A 23,278-nucleotide genomic window follows, 5' to 3' on the forward strand; every position below is an offset into this window, starting at 1 on the left:
TAATTCTGCCTCTGAAACAGACTCTCCTCTGTGTGATCTTGGGGAGGACATGTAACCTATCAGCCTCAGTTTCTGGGGTATAAGGTCAATAATAAATATCTGCTTTCCCCGAGGTGCTATGAGGATTAATTTGTTAATATTTGCTGTGAAGCTGAAAAGTAATAAATATAACTTTATTATTTAGCTTGGAGCTAGAGTACTTAACCTGTTCATCCTGATGTTAGAAAAAGACTATTTGTGTTAATAAGAGCTCATTATAATTCATTCTATTGCTCAGAAGCAGAGTTAAAAACATAAATTTGTTAAAGCAAATGGCTGCATCTGTGTCGATTTTACATGACAATCCAGCACACAGAAGGGTGTCTCCATCTCCTGCCTAGTATACAGCATGACACAAGGGTGATGTGCTTCTTTGGTCTTCATTGCCAGGAGCCAGTTATGCTTCTCTTACAATGCTCTAGGCTCATTTCCAGAATGGCCTTGGCAAATGATTGCAGAGAAAATTACTGATCCTCTGTCCTTTGAACTAAAAAGTGTGAGTGTCTGTTGCCAACTGTCAGGGAAGTAAAAGGATAAGGGTGGGGGAACCACTTTTGGTGACAGGATGTAGAAAAACCTTTAAAACTCCTGGGGGGGCATGGGGAAGAAGTCAGATTCCATTCAGATCCAGATTTAGAGGGTCAGAATTGTCTCGGAGACACAGAGGTCGCCAGCATAGCCTAAAGCTTAAGGCAAAATGGGATGATATGTGTGTGTGGTACCCTCATTCTGCAGGCAAGGCGGGGTTGTGTGTGTACTGTGTATGAGCCAAACGTTGTGGATGGAACGTGGGCACCTGTCATGGATTGTTACACTTGGATAACTACATTCAGTCAGAGACCAAAAAAGGTTCCTTTGTATTGTCAGCACCATATTTGAGTTTGTATTATTATTTTGTTGTTCTTATAGTGTCATTTATAGATAAATTAAAGAAGACCATTTATATCCCAAGACAAACTGGCTTTGATATGGTGTTCTTCCTTTTTCTCTATGCTTAATTGGGCTAACAGGGAAAGACGACAGTTGTGATAGTGGGAATGATAAATGTCTTTGCCTGTCCTGGTTTTGACAGCAATCAGCCTGACAAAGGATTACCAACTGATCTGAGATCAGTGTGAGCACTGGATGCAGCTTGGTCACCACTCCTGCATTCTAATGTTTTATAGAAACAGTTGTCCTCTAAAAAATGTGGAAAATTCTTTTTTATTTGAAGGAGGAAAATCCCTCTTCAGAGACGGAGGAAAGAGACAAAAATGTGGAAGGAAGAGGGATCCCTGTCAAACAATGATTCAGGGCTTATTTGTGTGTGAGTGTGTGTATGCGTGAGGGTTGGTAAAAACAGAAAGGTTGCTCATGGACATCTGCTGTGGAAAAAAGCAGACAATCTAGACAATCTTGTATCACCTGCTAATGTTGCCTATTTACATATTTTTGTAGGGTATTCTGGGTAGAATCCATGACTAAGCCTAGCTACGTAGGGCCATCCCATTTCGTACAGGACAGAGGTGCCATCCTTATATCTTTTGCATCAGTAGAGCACTTGGACTTCAGAGTTTATTGTTTTTGCTGGCTGCAGGGGACACTAAGCAAAAGGCAGGAATTTGTGTTAAGGAGCCCCTCATTCACTGTGGGAAATGACCTTCCCAAGAAGCCATTGGTACCAAGAGAGAGAATGCAAAAACCTGATTTTTGTTAGTTTGCCCAGTCCGGTACCATTAGAGTCAGTGGGAGTTTTGCAGTTGACTTCAATGGAAGCAGGATCTGGCTTTGGTGGATATGAACATCACCACTGTGGCATGCCTGCTCCAAATCACCTAGGAAATGATTGTTCCAAGGTCTATCCTGACCCTGGGTATCCCACATGCTAATACATAGGGCCTGGTAAATAGAATTGTTAAACACTCCTTACTTGGGCAAAGCTTCTATTGAAGCCAATGGAGTTTTGACTGAGTAAGGAGTGGAAGAGGAGTACAAGATCAGGCCCATTGGCCAGCCTTTTAGCGTTAACCGCTTCCTAATCTGAATTGAAATCAATGAGTGTTTAAGCAAGATTATCAAAAATCAAAGTAGACTGTTTTCATTTTTTTTACGGGGGACAGGAGGAGGCACAAGGTAGCTGTCCTTTGGCTTACATTCAGTTCTAACTGATTTAGCAATCTGCTGTCAGAGCAGCAGCCCTTGTCATAAGAAAGGCTGTACTGGATCAGACCAAAGGTCTATCAAGCCCAGTATCCTGTCTGCCAACAGTGACCAATGCCAGGTGTCCCAGAGGGAGTGAACCTAACAGGTAATGATCAAGTGATCTCTCTCCTGTCATCTATCTCCACCCTCTGACAAACAGAGACTAGGGACACCATTCCTTACCCATCCTGGCTAATAGCCTCTAATGCACTTAACCTCCATGAATTTATGTAGTTCTCTTAAACCCTGTTATAATCCTAACCTTCACAACCTCCTCAGGCAAGGAGTTCCACAGGTTGACTGTGCACTGTGTGAAGAATGTCATTTTATTTGTTTTAAATCTCCTGCCCATTAATTTCATTTGGAGGCCCCTAGTTCTTAAACTATAGGTACAAGTAAATAACTTTTCCTTATTCACTTTCTCCATACCACTCATGATTTTATATACTTCAAAGGTAGCCCTTAGAAAAAGTGTGGTATTTTGTGTATACCACTTGCTGCACAGCGCTCTTTACCAAGTGCATGGCATCAGAGATCAATATTAAAGAGATCAATGGTAATGGCTGGGTGTGCAATGAGTCGTGCTCTTCACTACAAGATACCAGGTCTCCTATGATTATATCAAGCTAATGAGTTCACTGGTGTGTATCTAGGAATCATTTTAGAATGAATAAATCATGTGAGCATTTCTAAAGAAATCAGACAGCTTTAAATGACTCATAAAAACTAAAGGTAGGCTGCATGAAGCCATGCTGGTGGCTTAACTCAAAACCAAAGACCCAGTCCTGCAAACCCTTACTCATGTGAGCAGACACTGTCCCACTGAAATCAAAGCTAAAATAAATGCTGTCAAATGTAGATAGAGAGAACAATGTGAATTTGTATATAAGAGATGGTTGGAAAAGGTTTGATTTCTGTGGAAAATTTTGATTTTTTTTTATGGTTAAAAAAAAAAAAAAAAGAGAAGTTGAACATGAAAAATGTTGGTCAAAACCTGGCAAACACCAAAACACTTTTGGTATTAATTCTATTGAAATCAATCTTTCCTAAGGTTTATTTGCAGGATTGGGGCCAAATTTTATACAGCATCTTGCACTCAACTCTGGTAGGGGTTGCCAAGTAGTACTTTAAACATGAAATCCTTCTAGCATTAGCAACAATACGTGTGTAAGTAAGAACTACTGACGTTAGTCAGGGTTGCAGTTTCGGGACATACCTGAGGAAAAACCCAGATGGTGAGTCAGATCTGCGATGTTGTTAGTATTGGTAATTCATTGTAACTGGTACAGTCTTTTTCTCCTGTTTCCCCAGACATATATTTCTAATCAATGCTTCTAATTTATATTTGCAGTTTGAGTTTCCTCCCTGTGATGGGGATTTACTGCCCCTCTAATGAACCTGAAATCTGCACTGGGCCATATTTACAAAGCGGCTTAAAAAGAATCTCAACGTTGCCTTAGCCTCTACTGAGTCAGATGGCTTCCATATGTACAACCATTACCACAACGCTGGGGAAGCTGTCTGGGTTCAGCATATGTCCATAAGCTATTTCCTTTACAGTGGCAAAGGCATATAAAAATGGGCATGGGGGCAGGAGATAGGTGAAAGTGGGATGAAAGTGCCCAAACCCTGGCTAACCAGGTGTTCATTAGCAGCCATCATGAACGGAGGATTTATCTATGCCCAGCAGTTGCTTCTAGCAATGTTCTTGACAAAGGAATTGGGAAGCACTGCTTGTAAAAATAAAAAAGGATGGTCTGATCGGTCTGGGTGTTCTATTTAAAAAGATTGGATTTTTAATTAGGGCTCTGATTCTGATCGCACTTGCACCAGTGTTAAAAGGAATAATTCCACTGAAGTTAATGGAGATGCACTGTGTAAACCTGATGTGAGAGGAAACTCAGCCCCTAGCTAGCTGTAAAACAAATGTGAATATTTAACTTGTGCTAGTAAAAATGCCCTACCTCCTCAAAAAGCATTCTGATCTGTTTGATAAAGACATTCAGTCCTTATTTTCCCAGGGGTCCCAGCCTCCTATTTACCTTATTAGTTGGGATTTCTAATCAAAAGTGGCGGGTAAGGCCCATCCTTCTGGCGCGATTATTGTTCTGCTGTCGGCAGGGATTTCATATCCTGGGTTTTCTTTTCATTAATTTTTGAAAGGGAAAGTCTGTCTAGCACAGTTAGAGTCAAAGGGGCTTCTTTGCCTCTTGGGATCTGTGAACATACAAAGAACCAGATTAATTACTGGAGATTCATTTGAAAAAATGGTATTTACAGTTCTTTTTGGCAATTTCTCTTTTCCATCCAGTAGATGGAAGAAATTAAATCCCACACATTTCCAGTAATCACTGTGGAAGTAAATCTGGGATTGAACTTCAGTAGTTCTCAGAGGGTCTAACCACAACATAAACTGTGCTATAGCAGGATTAATCTAGAAGGTTTTTAAATGCAGTGGACCAGTGTATCAGCATATTATTAATTAGAAGTAAATATCTCCCTTTGGTAACGATGTGAACTGCACATCTTTTTAATTTGTATTTAGCTTTCAGACAAGCAATGATCCAAATTACTGTTGGGAGGGGAAAAAAATCCAGAATTACCCTTTTTTTCTGTCCACACAAATAAATATTTAAAGGAACATACTCTGTGTATACTAGAAATATGTTTAGGATATGTTTTTTTATGGGGGGAGGAGTAGTAAGGAGGTGACATCAGATTCTGATTAGAGCTGCATTTTTGTTTTTAATTTCCAGTCCCATCTCTATGACAGTTTGCCAGGAGGGGTGCTTGGGAGTTAGGGATCCCCATGCTCCTGTGTCCCAGCAGCCCATCAGGTGGACTACTGAGGAACTGACGATGCAGGCAGGCAGTGGGTGAGCTGGCAGGAAACCACACCTAGTTTCCACCAGAAGTTTCAATGAAATTATGTTCCAGAGGAATGTTTTGATTTTGTCAAATCAGCATTTTCCAAAGGAAAACCGTTCCACTGGAAAATTTTCAAGCAGCTGCAGTGCTGCTATGGATATAACATTGTCAGATTTTCTATTCAGGCAAGAGATATTAGCCATTGCTGAAGGCAAGATCACAGACTTGGTGGGTGAGTGGTCTTATGTGGTACGGCAAACACTAGTAGTTCTTTAGTTGCACAAGATTTAGTCACCACTGGAGATCCCTTGTATCTCTGTGTTTATAATTTTTCATTGGTTTTACATTTGGAAGAAAATCATGTAGAGAATTAGAAAGGGAGTTAGATACTGACTGGGGAATCGGGCCTCGTTCTGTAGTGCCTCTGTGGATAGGGAGCAGAGGCACTGGAACATAGGAAATGCCACGGTGCAAGAAACTCACGGTCTGTTTATGCCCTGATCCTGCAGCTCTTACTCATGTGAGAGTAACGCCCGCTTGGAGTTTCCAACTCCTGGAGCTCCAGACAGCCTCTAGGGGGCCTTATTAAAAGGACTACAAGTCAGAGGCTACCAGAACCCTTTGACCTCATTTCCCATCATACCTGGTGCTAGGAGTTGGAACAGAAAGGACTACAAATCCCTACTGAGGCCAATCTCCATAGGGTGAGCTGGAGGAGCAGTCCACTGGACCAGGGTTGCAGGGCTCCTAGCAATGGGACAGCCTGACTCTACACAGAGAGTTTAGTTTCAGGTTTCAATTTGGAAGCTGAGAGAGAGACTGCTCAGCTCACGGAGTCTGCTGAACCCGCTAGCCCCCCTGCCCAGGGAGTTCTTGCACCTCTGTAAGATCTAGCTGTATGGATCAGGCAGCTCCAATACTACAATGAGCCGCATCCAGCAGAGAGAAATTTGACCTGGCTCTGGATAAAGAGATCCAGTTGAGACCCCAGAAGGATTCCAGACCAGAACCAGTGAGCCCAGTTGAAGATGGGAAAGGACCTTTCCCTGCCCAGGGATGAAGATAAAGTAATGTGGCTTTTGCTGAAGCCAGCCAACACCACAGTGCTGCAACACTCCATCTCAGGACACACTATCTTGGCCATGCTACTTGACTTGGGGAGGTGTCAGGGAGGCGCGTCTGCATGGAGGAGTTTGTGAGTGTTAGGAGATGGAGAATTGGCTTATTTATAATTAATTATTAGTTAACTTGAACCCCTTCCTTCTCCAGATCCTATTTTCTTGTTTCCAGTTAAGTCACCTTCTCTGTTGCACTGTTATTTTTGGCGTGATTCCTTTGCTGGCATTTGTTTTATTTACCTTATTGTCCCCTGTGTAATGTTTTATTTACTTTATTGTCCCCTATTTACTCTCTTTGCTAGCTAGTAGAATTGTCATTGACCTCTCAAGGGAAAGCACCTCTGTGTATACAACATGGTGAGGCATCAGTCTGAGTGGAGGCATCAGGTGCCAAAAAAGAACCCAGGACCTGACCCATATGAGCATAGGGGAGAAGCCTCTCCAAATATTGGTGATAGCAAGCACCTGGGAGAGAATAAGGAGGAGGCTTAAGCCATACCTCAGAGGAGGGGCTTCATGAGTAAACCCAATGGTTCCAAAGACACTATTTATATGAGCAAGGGTTTGCAGGGTTTGGGTTTCAGTGATACTACAAGGCTTACTCAGGAAGGTTTTAGAATGGGTTTTTAGTCTAATATACTGCATTCAGTGCTATGTCAGTTCAGATAACTGAACCATTGGTAATCTAACAGTTTGATCAGCACCAGTGTAAGGACCAGTGGTTTAGTGTCACCAGTCTTGCAGTGCGGGGTTGGGTGCAATTTTGTGTCTCATCACATTTGTACTGTACAATGGTGCTGCAGTTGCTCTGCCCCCTTATTATCTATTCCACTGTTTCTGATACATGTCTCCGAAGCAGTGGTTCCTGGGAGATGTAGAAAATTCTTCCAGGTGCACTGGGGAATTCTCTGAGAAGAGGCCAATGTCCCATAAGTTGCTGGTTCCCATAATTTCCAAGTTCTTTTCTAAAAAAGGAGTCCAAGGTGAATGCTCAGCTCTTGCATAGGCTCGTGCTGGACAGAGCAGAGAACCAAATACTGAAATGAGTATTTAATGGAATTATTGCTGCAATGATGGCACATACCTCTCCACTGGAGGAGCTAGCTTGGTGCTTTAATATGGTATTCAGCAGGTAGAGTGCTGCTTTTGGTTTCTAACCATCCAAAGACTGGTGGGAATGAATCATTCTTGAGACCTGGGATGAGAAGCAGTGGGTCCATAAGTTCAGAAGGAGGAGGGAGACTTTTCTTTACCTTTATGGTGAGCTAGCTGCATGCCAAACAAAGCCTCATGAAGAGAGCACCACTCACCAAAGAGGAGATTGTTCTGTAGCTGGCTACCCTGGATTAATTGATATCTTCACTTGTGGGTTTACATATAATAGATCTGAGTTCTAGTCCCAGATCAGTCACTCTTCTGCCCTGTGACCTTGGGCAAGTCATTTCACCTCTTTTTATGCCCTCTCCCACTTTGTCTGTCTTTGTTCATTTAGATTATAAGCTTTCTGGGGAAGAGACTGCTCATTACTATATGTTTGTACAGTACCCAGCACAGATCAAATAAACAAATACATAATAATAATTTGTTGTCTCTCAGCAGACAGGAAGGACATGTTTTTATTATCCCCTAACTTCCATAGCCTGTGTTATTTTTACATTACATTGCTATAAAAGTATGCCAGTGACAGATTTTCATGTATTAAATAAAAGCTAGAATGAAATGGTGATTGGAGGTAGATGAAAGCATGTTGCTAATGATGGTGCAATGAATAGACTGACGGTGTAATGTACATCAGTGGCTGTAATGCCCAATATGTCATTTCTTATTTTTTATTTGATATAGTTTTGTTTGCCTTTAAAAACATTTTCCCCTACTTGTCCACCATTTTAAGTCTGGCCACCTGGCATGGTTCAACCAACTACTGCACAGACTGAGCTGGGCAACTTTTATTGTTGCTGGGAGGAATGAACAGATTGTGCAGCTGATTTTGCAGAGGGCGATGCCAAATCTGAGGAATTATGGGGGTGGAGGAACAAACCTGATGGTTCAGGGGGGGTCTCAACAGCTTCTGCAACTGTAGAGAAGAGGGGAACTGGTGGAGCCGAGCGGGAGAGGGATGCTTCCATCTTTCTGTACCACTGCATACATGGTACAGACGGCCCTTCATCCCCTGATTCCTCTTCCTGACTTGGCCATGGCCTCAGCTGCCATGTCAGTGACTCCCTGAGCAGATCTTGAGATCCTGGCAAAATCCTGGGCATCTCCTGGTCTGGCCTTATCCTTCTGATCCAGCCAATGCTCTCCTCTTGCCCCTCCAATCCCCTAGTGTGTTGAAGTCTCTCTTTTGTCCAGTAGCATGTCTGACTGCATGTAGAGGGAGTACACAGGATTTGATCCAGCCTTTCAAATAATGAATATGTTTTCCTTTGTGAACCTGTTATTATTGCCCTGGACTTCATTGTATTGGATCTTAAATCCCTGATTATTTCATGCTTATGCTTTATAACTTTTTTAAAAAGTCTGCAGACCATACCACTCAACCTACCAGCATCCAAATGCAGGGCACAATGCTGGTCAAAGACCTCAAATGTCCAGGCACAGGAAAAATCATAATGTAGGAAAATGTTCATATGATGTGAGATTCACTTCTCTGACATATACAACATGTTCTGCAACCTGAGATTCACTGTTTTGTTCTGGAAATGCAGGATCTGCTTCTGGCATCAATTTTTTTATTTTTTTTTTTGCGAGGGGGGGAGATGACACTCCACTGAACTCAGTGGATTTGTCCCAGATTTATGCTGATGTAAATGAGAACAGAATCAGGACTGTAAATAATTTACCACAGAAAAAGCAAGACAACACCCGACTTGAGCAGAAAGGGGGTACAGCTTGGTTTGAAACTATGCACATTCTTGGTAATAAGGGAAAGTTGAGAGGTATGCTGCTGACTTTGTGGATTCTCTACAGCTATTTATAAATGATGTATGAAATGAAAAATTCCTGCTCACCCAGTGGGCTTTACAGACACTTCTGTCATATTGTGCTGTATTCTCTGCTCTAATATAAAGCTCAGGCCAGACATAGAAAGAAAAGCTCACAGAACCTAGAAGTGTCTGCCAAAAGAATGGAATAGATGACTTACTAGCAGTCATTTCCATCACTAATTTCTATAGGCTAAATCCTGAGCTTCTTATTCAATATTAATTGAATAAGTCCTAAGTAATGCAAATTCCCAGTGGAGCCAGTGAAAGTTTGCCTAGAGTAATGACTGGGTAAATACTGAGGGCAAATTCTGCTTGTCTTATTATTATTCTTTTATTATAATAGGCTTGACTATACTTGATCTGCTGCTGTTAATGGCTCTTAAAAATTTTTCTTTGGCTAACCCAGTTGGAGCCTATGTATTTGAAGGCCCTGGAACTGAGTTTTATCCTTGCAGTTGAACTGAGTGGCCATTCTTTGCAGCACTTTGATAGCTATCAAATTACAAGGTGATTCGAGATTTCTTACAATAATTTTTAAACCTAACTCCTGATTTGTTTTCTCTGTAAAAGGTGTCTATCAGAGATTTTTCTTTCTCATGCCAGGAGAGAGCTATATGGGTCTCACAGTCAGGGACAAACTTTCATTTTAAGCCTATGAGTGAGGAAGTCATAAAGAGACCCATAAAGTGGGTTTTAAGTCCATGGGAATAATACTAATACTTAGTTCTTACATAGGCCTTATGTAGGCTTGTTAGGATGTAAAAATATGGAGCAACTGAAAAGTCCACTGGGGTCAAAAAGCCTCTGCCCTCTTTCAGTTTATCCCAGTTCCATTCTCCTGCTCTTTCACCATATCTCCTTATTTGCCCACTTTCAGAAACATATCTGGATATTCTTGGAACTCAGTTTGCACTCCTGATATAAGTGATTCCATATCTTTTCTACAGTTTGAAATACAAGGCCATATTACCTGCTCCTAGAGAAATCATCTATGAGATTGAGACCAAAGAGGCAGGAAACTCCAAGAGATTCTTCTGATAGAGTCCTGAGGGTTCCCTCATCAGTGGGAGGAGAATAGGAGTGATGGAGTCAGCAAAGGGCCATGGCCCTCAACACCCATATTTTAGAAATCCTGGATCCCTACTGCATCAGCAGAGGCAGGAACCATTTGCCTAGCTGGCCACCCTTTCATGCTGCTCTGCTGGACCCCTCGCCAATGGCAGCACATAGTACAGATACATGAATAATAAAAAAAAAAAGAGGGGACAATAACTTACCTGCTTCATGGGGCTGTTAAGCAATAAAACCTGCTACCATTTACATCTGTGCAACCCTTGTTCAGTTGAGTTCTTACTTCTTGTTAGTAGAGTTGGGGAAATGCTACAAAATACTGAGTTGAATTTGTGAACATTTGTTCAAATTCATCCACCTCATCCAACCATATCTGTGAGCTGTTTTGTTCACTTTTTTTAAACATGTGAATCTTTTTTGTTTGCTCGAACTGTCAAGAAATGATTGTTCCATGCGTGAATATCTGTAATTGCATGTAAACATCTGATATTTTCCTCTCCCCCTTGTTTATAAAGTTTCAGTCATCCACTTCCAGAGCAGAAATAATACCAGGTGACTTAAGTGACCAGTCACATACCATGATTAATGAATAGTTGAAGAAACAGTCAAAGGGAACAGTTGGTGAGCCACCCATCTCTCTCTCTCTAGTTTCTTGTATGCCCTCCTACTCCATAGCTTGTACCAGGAATGTTTATAAAGTATACACAGTAAGATGTATTTCACTCTCTTTTCCTTCCAGTCACAGTCATGAACTTTGTTTTTTTTGTTTTAACCTTTGTCTGCTAATAAAGGAGGAGAGAAAATGTATATGTTGATGTAACCTGTTCATTGAACTATTAGGAATAATGAAAGCAAATTGGATAATTCATGAACAGAAAAAAAAAGTTAAATTTGTTGGGTAAATATTCAGAAGAAAGCACTTAATAGCTGAATGCAAAGAATGAAAGATGCTGTAACAGAGTCAAATCTTGGTCCTAGTGATGTCAGTGATAAAATTCTTATTGACTTCACTGGGACCAGAATTTAGCCCTAAGTATGATAATGTTGTTCTTCTTTAATAATTCTGTATGAAATATAAATTTAAGGTAATTTAGGTTTGTTTAGGTTTGCTCATTTAAGAAGTCCAGAATAAAGTCTTCTAAATACCAGGGACCAGAGGGTGCAAATTATTGTAGCTTAATTTAAATCAACAGAGATGTGAGGGTTTACACCAGGCTCTGGCCCTAGAAGAATAGGTTTGAACTACCATTCCAATTTCATTGTGATGGTCTCTAGGGGTAAGCATATTGCATGCCTCTTTTACATTCATACTGGTAAACAAAGCCATCATGTGCTAAACTCAGCCTGAATTATTAAGACCTGGGTCCAAATTTTCCACAACCCCTGCCTGCTGTACAGATGGTTACATCAGTTGGTTGCCCCCATGCCACCTTAAATGTGGTGCTGTATGTTCTTGTGTTGCATTTTATTTGCTTACATAACATCTTTGCTCCAAGGTGCTCAGCAAAGATGACAGAGCCAGTGCAAAACACAGCAATAATTGACCGCAAAAATAAACAAGTCAACAGTGGTTGGATGGGCCTGTCTGTCTAGGCATTTAATACCATGCTTGTCATAATCATGGTATCTGAACCTTCACTGTGGCATCTGTGTGTCTGTGAGAACAAAATATTGTGTGGAAGAGAGGAAATAGCAGCCTTACAAAGTGGAAGAGAGAGATATTTTGAAATGGGCTTTAGAATGACAAAGAAAGTCAGAAAGCTGGGGAGTGTTTCTACTGCGCAGTATGTGCAGTGGTATAAAATGATGCTGTGTGTATAGTGAGATGAAGTGTGCTATGTGCATTATTACTATTGATTATTATTATCAGTCTTGGGGCAGTACAGTGCTGCATTGAGAGAGCTGAGCCTGAATTTCAGGATCCAAAATGCCATTGCGGAATGTGTAAATAGCACAAACTGTTTTCATCCAAAATAAACCATGCACTGCACACATGATAGTGAACAGCAGCAGCACGAGGCGGGTTAAGTTATATAAGCCCTTTTAGGGAGGGGTGAGAAGCAAACTCTATTGGTGTTGCTGTTGCAGCTCAGGTTGATTTAGAATGGATGACAGTGGCCTGGCGCAGGCCCATGACTGAGGAAAGCTGCTTATCCCTCTCTGGGTTGCCATGGAGATAAGCAGGAGGCAGCAGTGGCAGAGAGGCTGTCAGTGAGGGAAATCAGTATCAGGCATCTGTGGGGGTCTGCAGGAGGGGAAGGAGGCAGGATCAGGGACACGGTAGGCAGCAGACATGGACTTGCACTGTGATTGTGCTGAGACTCCGGCAGTTGAGCCGCCATCCGGGAAGATTAATAAAACTGCTTTCAAATTATTTAAGAGGAGGAAATCTGGGGGCACCATGCCCAGCATATTTGGGGTGAAAAACAAAGGCGGGGATGGGAAAGGCTCAAGTAAAGCTGGGATGGTGAGGAGCAAGACTCACGATGGATTAGCTGATGTTGTGCTGGAAAGCAGCAAGAAGGAAGAATCGAGCAGCGGAGGTGGTGGTGGTGTTGATCAGCTGAACAGGGATATAAACACCAGGGCTGTAGCCAGCCTCAATGTTTCATCAAACAGCTCCGTGGCTAAGTCACACAGTTTCTTCTCTCTGTTGAAGAAGAATGGTAAATCAGAAAATGGCAAGGGAGAGAATGCAGATCAGAGGGCGGGCAGCAGACAAAAGAAAGGATTGAAAGGGATCTTCAGCAGTATGCGGTGGCATAAAAAGGATAAAAATGGCAAGGAGGAAAGGGGGGAAACATCAGAAATTCAGTCCAGCCTTATTATGTCAGGTTCTCTGACTGCCAGCTTGGAATGCATCAAAGAAGAGGCACCAAAACCTTTGTCTGAGCCTCCATATACCACAGAAGAAATTAACATTGAATTGTCTAGTGATAAACACAGCAGAGATGTGCATGCCACAGCAGAGGACCCTGAAGTTAGAGATGGTGGGGAAATGCAGAACAACAAAAGCATACAACGAGAGGATCCTGCTGCTGCTGGAAACCAACATGAGGAGAACCGCCCTGAGCTGCCAAATCCGTGTGTGGAAGAGTTTGGGACTGCGAAGGATACGGCCATAACAGGTGACATTCCAATAAAGACTATTTCCCTTGTTGAACCTGAATGTCTTAGTGGTCAAGAGATGGCAGCAGCCCCTGACCCTTCCTCTATTGATCCACCCTCAGAGCAGTCGATAGATCGTATTTGTTTGATGTTTGCTGACGTGACTTCACTGAAAAGCTTTGACTCTCTTACAGGCTGTGGAGATATTATTGCAGACCAGGAGGATGAAGTGGGCAGCAGCAGTGGCGACTGTGAGAAGAGCACCCCAGGGGCCAGCAAGCCAGGCACTTCTAAAAAGAACCCAAACATGGTGGCCTACCAGGGAGGAGGAGAGGAGATGGCAAGCCCAGATCAAGTGGATGACACGTACCTTCAGGAGTTCTGGGATATGTTATCACAAACAGAGGAGCAAGTCCAAGAGACCCAGGGGGGAGAAGGAGGAGGGAGAAAACCACCTGAGATCAAAAAAGAGAGCAAGTGTGTTGAGGGGGCACAGGATGGTTCAATGATGAAACGCATTGGTCTCAGCCAGATTCCAATTCATCTCAACCACAAAGAGGATCAGAAGAACAGGGACTATGAGCAGCCAGAAGGCATCCCAAACAGTGATGAGGGCTACTGGGACTCCACTACTCCTGGTCCTGAGGAAGATAGCAGCAATAGTGTCCAGAAAGAGAGCATCCCCAGGGACAGCTACAGTGGTGATGCCCTCTATGATCTTTATGCTGATACAGATGAAAACATCACAGGGGTTCCTTCTGATGAAGAAGTCACCTGTGTATCACGCTCCAAACCTGTGTCTCCAGTAACAACCACATGCTCACTTAAAACACCTGCAGGTTCAGTCAAGGACTCCAAGATACCTATCAGCATTAAACATCTTACATCGCCTCCCATCAGCCACGGAACAGATGCCAGTAACAGCCATCATATTGCACACCATCACCCAACCAAAAGTGAGATTCCCAGAACAAAAATCCCTGTTTCTAAAGTACTTGTACGCCGGGTCAGTAATAGGGGTTTAGCGGGAACGATGGTTAAAGCCACCACATTCCAGGACAATGCCAAAAAGTAGTTGAACAAGATCTGGAGATAAAGATGGACAGTGAATTAGAGGTGGGAAAGTCTTTATAGGAAAACACTAATAAATGTTTGCAGTACCTAAAGAAAGGCACCTAAAAGGACCCCTTAAGTGTATTCTGGGGGCCAGCACTTCTGAATCTCTTCTTGATATACAGTATATAAAAATACAAAAATAGTCCAATTCTTTTCAAGCACCTTTTAAAATTTGTATCTTTTTTCTGAACCACTGAACACTTAGGAGGTCACTTTTACATGCCTTTGTGGAAGCTGGACTTTGATTATGAGCATAAAATGAGCATCTCCCCTAATGCAAATTAGTGCCATGAGTTCTTCAGGGGGACAGAAACACAGAAAAAGATGAACAACAGGAATTCTCCAAAACAGTTAGCTTTTACTGGTTTTTGGTTTTCTGTTTTTGCTTAAATTGAAAAATGATGTCTGCTCTACAATTTTATGTGGAAAAATGCCAAGAAAAAACAAACAACCCAATAGGTAATTATTTACCTGATGTACATACAGCAATGCTGGTCAGCAGCAGACTCAACTTATTTGTGTCCAGTAGCTAATTAATGAGTTAGGTGGATTTCTATAACTAGAACAGATATTTTTGTTTGTTTGTCTGTTTTGTTTTGGATCTGTTACAATATAAATGGATAACAGAAACATCTGGCAATGTTCAGATGTTTACTTCATTATTTGTCTGATGCATAAAAATCAGGTTCAGGGAATCATTTTACTAAAAGCCAATATATACACAACTTTCACATTTATACAATAAATTACTCTTCATGTGTAGATAGATGCATATTTTAACAGTTTTACTCAATGCTACAATTTTTTAATATAAAAATGTCTGTCTGTATTATCTAGAGTTTAAGCAAAAGTTAGTTTTTATAGCTAATTTTACAATTCTAAAATTATGGAACTTCTTTTAAGTACCGTACCTTAAACTAGAGCAAAACTCTGTTTTATATGGGCTCTTGCTTCCCCAGAATAACAAGTTTATTATGCTAATTTTATTAGAGTGACACAGCCAAGGTTCTGACAGCATTGCCATTGCAAACCTCTATTTTCAGGGGTTTATACAAATCTGTGCTGTGCTCAAACCTGGCTGAGAAAAACCTAGGCTAGAGACACATTTTTAAATTATTATTTTTTAAAATCTAGAAAATGAGTTTTGGCTGTTTAAAGAAAGTTTTGGACTTTCAGTTTCAGTCTTAATAACTTCCAAGTGATTTTACTTAAAGAAAGAAAAGAGACATGGTAGGTTAGTGATCCAGGAAACAGCAGACAACCTGGGTGCTATGAAAAAATTGTTAATGACTGAGATTTTTTTTTTTTTTTTTTTGAAAAGTGGCTACTGTACATGGGCATTGACAACATTTCAAAGACATTTCATAGGATTTTATGATGTGCTTAAAAACATATTTTCACGATCTTCTGAAACAGCTCCAAAGGTCATTAAAGTCTAATGGGTAAATACTATGCATTTGCAAAATATTTTAAAATCTGTATTTATTCAACAGAGTGCAAGTGCTATGAAGGTGATGTTTCAATGAATCTGGAAATACACATTTAAAAAAGAATTAAAAAAATATTATGAAGAGAATCCTAAATTTATGTAAGTGAATCTTACATGACAGTTTGCTTTATCTTCTCCTTTTAATAAAAAAGAAAATGAGATAAACAAAATATACATTTAAAGAATATTAAGGTTGTAACTTGAACAGTGAAAAGCTAAGAAGTACAGTATTAAGAGCCCAATTATTCTTCCCTTTACATGAGTGCAGCTCCCATTGGTATCACTGGGTGTTGCCCATTTAGCTAATAAGGGTAAAATTGAGATCTAGCTTTGAAATGGTCACTTTACCTAATACTGATTTGTATAACCTCAATGGTGGGTGTCCAGGAGGAAAAGTTATCCTTTCCATTCAATTTCCTGGCTTTATTGGCTTGTGTCACAACCTCAATATACTTCAAAGAAGTTTATTTTTTATGTAATTTCTTCATAATATATATATGTATGGCTGTAGCCACATCCACTCACATACACAGGTTGTACATATGCATGGATAATCATACATATACTGTACAGGCACACAAATGAACATGCACACTCGTACATACACACTCTCATGCAAACACTACCAGGCATGTACATTCCTATGCACAGACTGAGGGGACATACAGTAAATCTGTCTCAAAACTAGTTGGTGATTATTTTCTTTGTCTGAGAAGGGGATTTGCATTTGACCTGACTCTGCCTGTATTTTTAGAAGCTAAAGTTCTCAAAAGGATGAATGTACAGAGCATGGAATTTTAATCCTGGTCATGAAAGTTAACAGTCATTCTGTTTTTTCCCCCATCTGACTGTAAGGATCATGTTATTCTTTGCATGATGATTATACAGAAAATTCATGTTTGCCCATTTTGTTTTAAGGACAAATTGTACAGAAGGGTTGTATAGGGAACTGAAAGTTTGAGATAGAGAGAGGATGTTATGAGCTTGCGACATACTTTAAAGTGAGAAGAGTGGATAGTAGCAGCTGTACATCATTTAAAACACTAGGAGAAATAACCTACCACCTCTACAGTACATGTTTGTGGCAGTTTTTCTTCATATGCATTTTGTTTGCATTGTGGCCTGTATATAGCAAGAAACAGTAGAATAATTTTAGATTAGTCCCCTCACACTTATAACTAACAACAACCACCATTAAAATATTTTGCCTTTCCTTCATTTTCTCTCTGTATTTCATTTCCATCCTTTATTTTACTCCTCTTGCTGAGTGCTGGCTGGCAAATACAATCTAAACAGCTACTCTCTGGCAAGGAGGTCTGAAGCTTTTATGTGGGAAGAGTGCTCAGGGTGGGAGGGGTACCTGCCTAGCTTCTTTTTTTCCTACAGAGACTAGGTACTAATCGCTTTCTCAAGCTTTATGCCCTATACCTAATGTAAGTAGGTTTTGCAAACCTGTTAATGATTCATGTGGCTGCTTGTGATGTACAAAGGACAATCATATCCTTAAAAGGAGAATGGGAAAGTAACTTATAATAGGGTGTCAATATTATTGTACCATAATAACACAGTGGCATTGATTCACAATTGAGATCAGTGATTGTGTGGGAGTAAAGAAACTTAAACACAAGTTAACACTTAAATTAGCTCTAAATTTTTATTTACAAAATTCAAAACCAATTACGTTTTTTATTTCAAAAATTAATAATCTGAAATGTAGTAGTTACCAGGACTTATTTTTATTATAATAGAAATATATTTGTATGTTATAACTTCACACACGGCTTAAAACAAAGCACTAAAAGGCAGTTTAAAAGGCTTTCTTTAAATGTACATTTAATTCCTTTAAATCACATATAAGGGACACTGATATGCTTAATGACTGAAAAATTGATGACTTGCTGGATTTAATGAGTTGAAACATAAAGAGGTAATAGTCTTGGAGGCATTCTGTAGTGATTTGCATTCTAATTTATGACATCACTGTGTTTAAGCAAATGTTTTCATGGCCTTGGTAGATATCAAGATAGAAATGATCTTCCAGATCCCAAAGATATCATTCTTCTACATTGTTTGAATGTTCTACAGTGGTTTTTATTCCTTAAAGAACACTTTGTTTGGAGTTGTGCTTGGGATGATGCTGTATAGGTATGACCCTGTACATAACATATAAAGCGTTTAATAGATCAGGTCTTGGCATTTAGTATATATACTCTTTGCACTTTCAGGTCACTACTGGTAAATTTTATATGTCCCTAGGATATTTCTATATATTGCATAACATTTTATAGTTACCTGTGGTATCCTCAGTGGTATGTGTTTCTTTCCTAAATATCAGCACACAGGATCTTCTTTTAGTAGCATGATATGCTGTCTTTTGTGGACTCATTTTGTCACAATAGAAGTAAAGTTTGCTGTGCTATAGGTGTGGTCTGCAACTGAGACATTGACAGTAATAGGATTTGAACACATGCAACAAATTTAAGAGGAGACTACACACCTACTAATAAGGTGAATCTGTGTTCACTGTTACTCCATATATCATCATCATCTTCATCCCCTATGAACATCCATGCCACCATTTAGGATTATTGAGGACCGAATTTGAAGAATTCTGTGTGTAAACATATCCTATGGAAATGCATTCCCTGATTATTTTTTAATGAATCTCACTAAATTATTTATCTAGGCTAAAATAATATTTCACCAAAGTCTTCAAAAAAAAATGTCTGATTGAGATGGCATTTTCAGGAAAGTGCTTAAAGTACAGATGAGCCAAATTACCAAGCTTTTGCTTAGCAAAGCAAAACTCTAGTTGGTTCTAAAATTTATGGTACTGCCAGAGCTTGCTCTGCAACGGGAGCCATTGATTTTGCTATATGGCCTCACTCTGAAGCTTTTTTGCCTGCTGTAATAGACTGCTTTTTGAAAAGGCTTTTCATTGTGTTAATGGTATGAAGGAGACAGTTCACTGCAACAATAACTACTTATAAGGCAAATGGTTATGTAACAGCAAACAGTATAGGATTTTAAGCAAGGTGGCCTGAGAATTTATTTTCATGGCCATTGATACAAAATGCTACTGCTCCTTTTCAATTCCTGGAAAAACAAAGTAATACCAGCGGAAGGATGCTGCAGAACTAAGTCTTGGCAGAGATTATACATGACAGTTGTTGCAATTTTTTCTTATTATTTTTCATTCCGCTTACATAACCCATTTGCCTATGCAGAATAGTACAACATTTAGTAGTAAGTGCTCCCTAAATGTGCACTTCCTTTCTGTTTAAAGGTGAACATTTTAAGATCATACAGCCAACCATGCAATCGTCTATATCGGTGTGTTAATATTTCCCCTTATCTAAATGCAAAACACATCTTTTCATTGTTTTTCCATCTTGACACTCCAGGGCTTGACCCCAATGCTCAGCATGTCCAAATTTCAACTAATACAATCATTGCCATCCTTAATTTAACTTGTGATGGCAGACATGGGACCAGATCCATTCAAGTGCAGTAAATCCTGTGTGCTGTCTGTTGTGTCACTGCCTGTGTTTTGTAATCTGTTAACCAGCATGTTTTTCCTTTTAACTCTAATTGCAGTTCCAGTAAAATCTGTTTTTAGCAAAAACAAGATGTTGGTTTTGGTCTGTAAGGACCCAAACAGATTTTTATTACTTCGGACTATGCTATGTTAAAATGATCACCATTTCAGCATCAAACCATTTCAACTGGTTTTTCTATACAGACACATCATGTCTTTTGAGTATAATGTGCCCATAAAAGAAAATCGGTTGTATCTGCTTTGAATTAAATCTGACCTTAGAATGAAAGAGCTACAAGTCGATACCATTTCTCTGCTAATGACAGTAAATGCAAAGGCCTAGATAATCCCTGCCCATGGGACAGCTTGCAGGAGGGAAGAAATCATAATGAGGATTTACTTATGGAGAATGCCTCCCCCCACCCCTAAAATGATCCGATCACAAGGGAGAGGCATATCCCTTGTGGAAGAGGTTGTGGGGCTCACTCTCAAAATGGGCAGATCTTGGGGGATCCAAGAGAGGCCATGAACTTCTGCCCAGATGCTCTGTGAACCAGCTCTGGCCCCATGGAGGGCCCCCTTGTCTCCCTAGTATCTTAGCTTTTCCTCTCTTGGCTGCTCCTGGGACTCACACATTTTCTTTTCTGTTTAATTTCTGTGGGAGAGGAGGCTGGATGATGTGCATCTCCCATGCCCCTGTCCCCTGCCCACTCCTCCCTCAGCCTACTCCACCACTTTCCAGTATGGTCTGGAGCTGGGGGGGGGGGCATGATGCAGCAGTTGTGGTTGAACTTCCCTTCCTTGTGAAAGAAAAGAGTGCCACATGTGGAAGCTTCCCTCCATATGTGGATTGAGGAGCATGAGTTGGCTCATTGTACAGGCACTACAATTAGTGACAATATATTCACCCAAACTATGAGCCAAATCCTGCTCGACTTGTTCATGAAAGTACAATAGATCTACTGAAACCAGTGTTAACAGTAGTATGTTTTTAGCTGTCTTGTAAAGGGAATGGACCTGTTTGGGTCAGTAAGGTGAGCAGGATGTGACACTTTCATTTAACATGTAGCTTTAGCACATCTACTTCCACAGATCCAGTACTGCTCAAAGACTTTCTCCTGCATTTCAACCCTAATTTTAAAAAATTATATTAAAACAAAGGGGCTAATCAGTGATTTCGGTGTGGTCTTCTGCTTAAAAGTGGATGGAACAATATGGCCCAAGAGTTGCAGAAGTGAAGTTGCTATACATACATTTTTACATACATGTAAAAAGTCATAGATGCATCAAATCATAATTATAATGCAGCTGACAAACTCAGGTATATGACATTGTTCTGGCATTGCAGTGTAAACAGTTTCACTCTGCTTCTCAAGAGGAATAGTGAAATTAGACTCTCAGTTAAACCAGTGTAAAATCAGAGTAACTCCAGTGATCTGGGCCAGACTACAGTACCCTTGCTCCCACTAAATAACGCCTCATTCCATAAGTAGTGTCACTGAAGTCAATGAAACAGTTTGTGGAGTTATGGTGCTACTCAGTATGAGTAAGGGTATCAGAATCTGGCACTCCAGTTCTGCACTGTTGTATCCATCATCAGGATCTTACTTAAAAGCTCTGCTAGTCTTGAAGTTTGCCGCTTTCTTAAACTATGGAATATAAGTTATACTGCTGATGACAAAAAAGCTCCCAGAGAAAGTACTGCTACAATGCTAGAATTTTTTTGATTATAAATTAAAAAGGAAATCACCAAATTAGTGGGAAGAAAAATAAATCTAATATAATTGTAATAATATAGGATAGTGTTAATCTTTCATCACAGCCAGTCTCGATTTATATACCAGTAGTGGGACTCGGGGGGGAAAAAGTGGGTGAGAGTATTCAGCACTGCATCTGACAAAACTGACACTGAAAAGCTGTTTCTTACATGCTCAATAGGACAGATTTAACTGTTATAAAATGCTGATTTTTTTTTTAAACGAGAGATGTTATACCTAGCATCATTTTTAACTGCAGGTTTTCCCATTAGTATTTGTGTTGAACCATCTCCAGTGAAATAACACATGGCCTGTTCAAGATGATGAGCAAGAAAAACCAGAACTCCACACTTCATGTAATTGATCAGTTTTCTGAGAATATGGTAAACTCGCATTCACCAACTTTGTCAGAGCAGAGACAGTAAAAGCTTAGAAGCTTTCTAGGTGGTATTTTTATAGACTGTTAAGACACCCACTTCCACTTAAACTTTGAAAAATACATCTACTGTTAAAGGACTTATTTAAAATATAACAAATAGCAATAGGTGGGTTTTTTCCCCGACAGTTAAATGGGATAGATTAATCAGTGTTTATATTTTTAATCTTGTAAATATTTATTTTGGGTACTCTGTATATGTGTTGGCACTGATTCTGGTGTTTGCTTATGTACCATTGTGAATGTTGGTGGTTTTTGTAGTCACCCTTCTAATGAATGTAAGGAACTCTGACTAACTGCACTTTTCTTCTTTCATTCAAAAACCTTAACGTAAAAAATATATCCACTGCCATGTTATATGTCATGATTAATGCAATTAATAAATTCAGTTGTTACTTTTCATTATTGTTGTCTCAATTACTGATAGCAGTGATATATTTAGTGAATTGGAAAATACTATGCTTTTGAAAACAAGACATGGGTAGTCCCCAAGATAACTGAAAATGACATACTCATGATAAAATTATTTATTTTTAACATATAAATGCCTTTACGTATGTTACTAAACACAACTTAGATTGATGAAACTAACTTTTCAAAAAAAATTGCTTAAAACTTGAAAAAAAATTTTAAAAGGCAAATGAATTTTTGGCCACTTGTTCTATTGGTTTAATTTTTTTTCCCCTTTACTGCATTTGGATGATGAAAGTAGATTAGTCAGTTTCATTTTTATTTCAATTCAATTTCAATTCCTGGTTCTCTGGTCTTAGTGATACCACAACATGTGAGTTGCAAATGGTATGTGGAAATGCAGGCCAAAAATAATTTCCACTGATATCTTTAAAAAAATCTCATAAAATATTATAACTATTATTAATAATAATATTTATGGTAATCAGAACTGGGCAGAACTTTTTCAATGGACTGTGTTCTGCCAAAAAATGCATGGTTTGGGGACTGAAAAGTATTTGTCAGTTTGGATTGAATTAGCTGAATTTGGTTGAAAACTTTTTCTAAAGAGTCAAAATGTTCAGTCTTTTTTGTTTTGAAAATTTTGTTCTGAAAAAGTGAAAAGGTTTTGTTTTAAATTTTCAATTTGAGACAGTGTTTTGATTTCAAATTTGGCCAGTTTAAAAAAAAAAAAAAGGGTGAAAAACAGCCAAATCAAAATGGAAAAACTTGAAAAAAAAACTCATTTCAAGTCAACTTGAAAAATATGGTTGATTCAAAACTAGATTATTATTATTATTATTATATTTTTTTTAGAGTTTTTCGATTAAGTGAAAAATAAAAAAAAAGTTCAAATTTGAACCAGATTTCTTTTCTTTTCTTATTTTTATTTTCATTTTTCAGTTCAGCCTCTATTATTCATTCAGCTCTAGCTGTAGATTTCTTCTCCCAAACTTAAATTCCAGACTGGCCTAGTACTCCTTTAAAGTGGCACCTTATCTTACTCCTTTAAAGTGGCACCTTATCTTCATTGACTCAATAAATGAGTAGTCTCTGTTTTAGAAAGAACTACTTATTCTTCAATATTTGAAAAATAAAGAGTGGGGATCAATTTATTTTT

The 23,278-nt window shown here is 39.5% G+C and overlaps 1 protein-coding gene across 1 annotated transcript; it reads left to right on the forward strand.

Annotated features, from left to right (window-relative positions):
* The first annotated feature begins 12,467 nt into the window (after positions 1-12,467).
* AMER2 (APC membrane recruitment protein 2) lies at positions 12,468-22,108 on the forward strand. The gene is made up of 2 exons (XM_032785191.1): positions 12,468-13,392; positions 13,567-22,108. Exons 1-2 carry the CDS (start codon positions 12,558-12,560, stop codon positions 14,445-14,447), a joined length of 1,716 nt encoding a protein of 571 aa, XP_032641082.1. The 5' UTR covers positions 12,468-12,557; the 3' UTR covers positions 14,448-22,108.
* Positions 22,109-23,278: the final 1,170 nt, after the last annotated feature.

Source organism: Chelonoidis abingdonii, chromosome 1 (genome assembly GCF_003597395.2).
Source record: "Chelonoidis abingdonii isolate Lonesome George chromosome 1, CheloAbing_2.0, whole genome shotgun sequence".
In the NCBI taxonomy this organism is placed as follows: domain Eukaryota; kingdom Metazoa; phylum Chordata; order Testudines; family Testudinidae; genus Chelonoidis; species Chelonoidis abingdonii.

Bases quoted from the DNA above. Each gene is read 5' to 3' on its own strand.
- AMER2 (XM_032785191.1), top strand. From the start codon at position 12,558: ATGGACTTGCACTGTGATTGTGCTGAGACTCCGGCAGTTGAGCCGCCA. The intron at 13,393-13,566 runs GTGACATTCCAA...ACTCTCTTACAG, and splicing joins GAAGGATACGGCCATAACAG to GCTGTGGAGATATTATTGCA.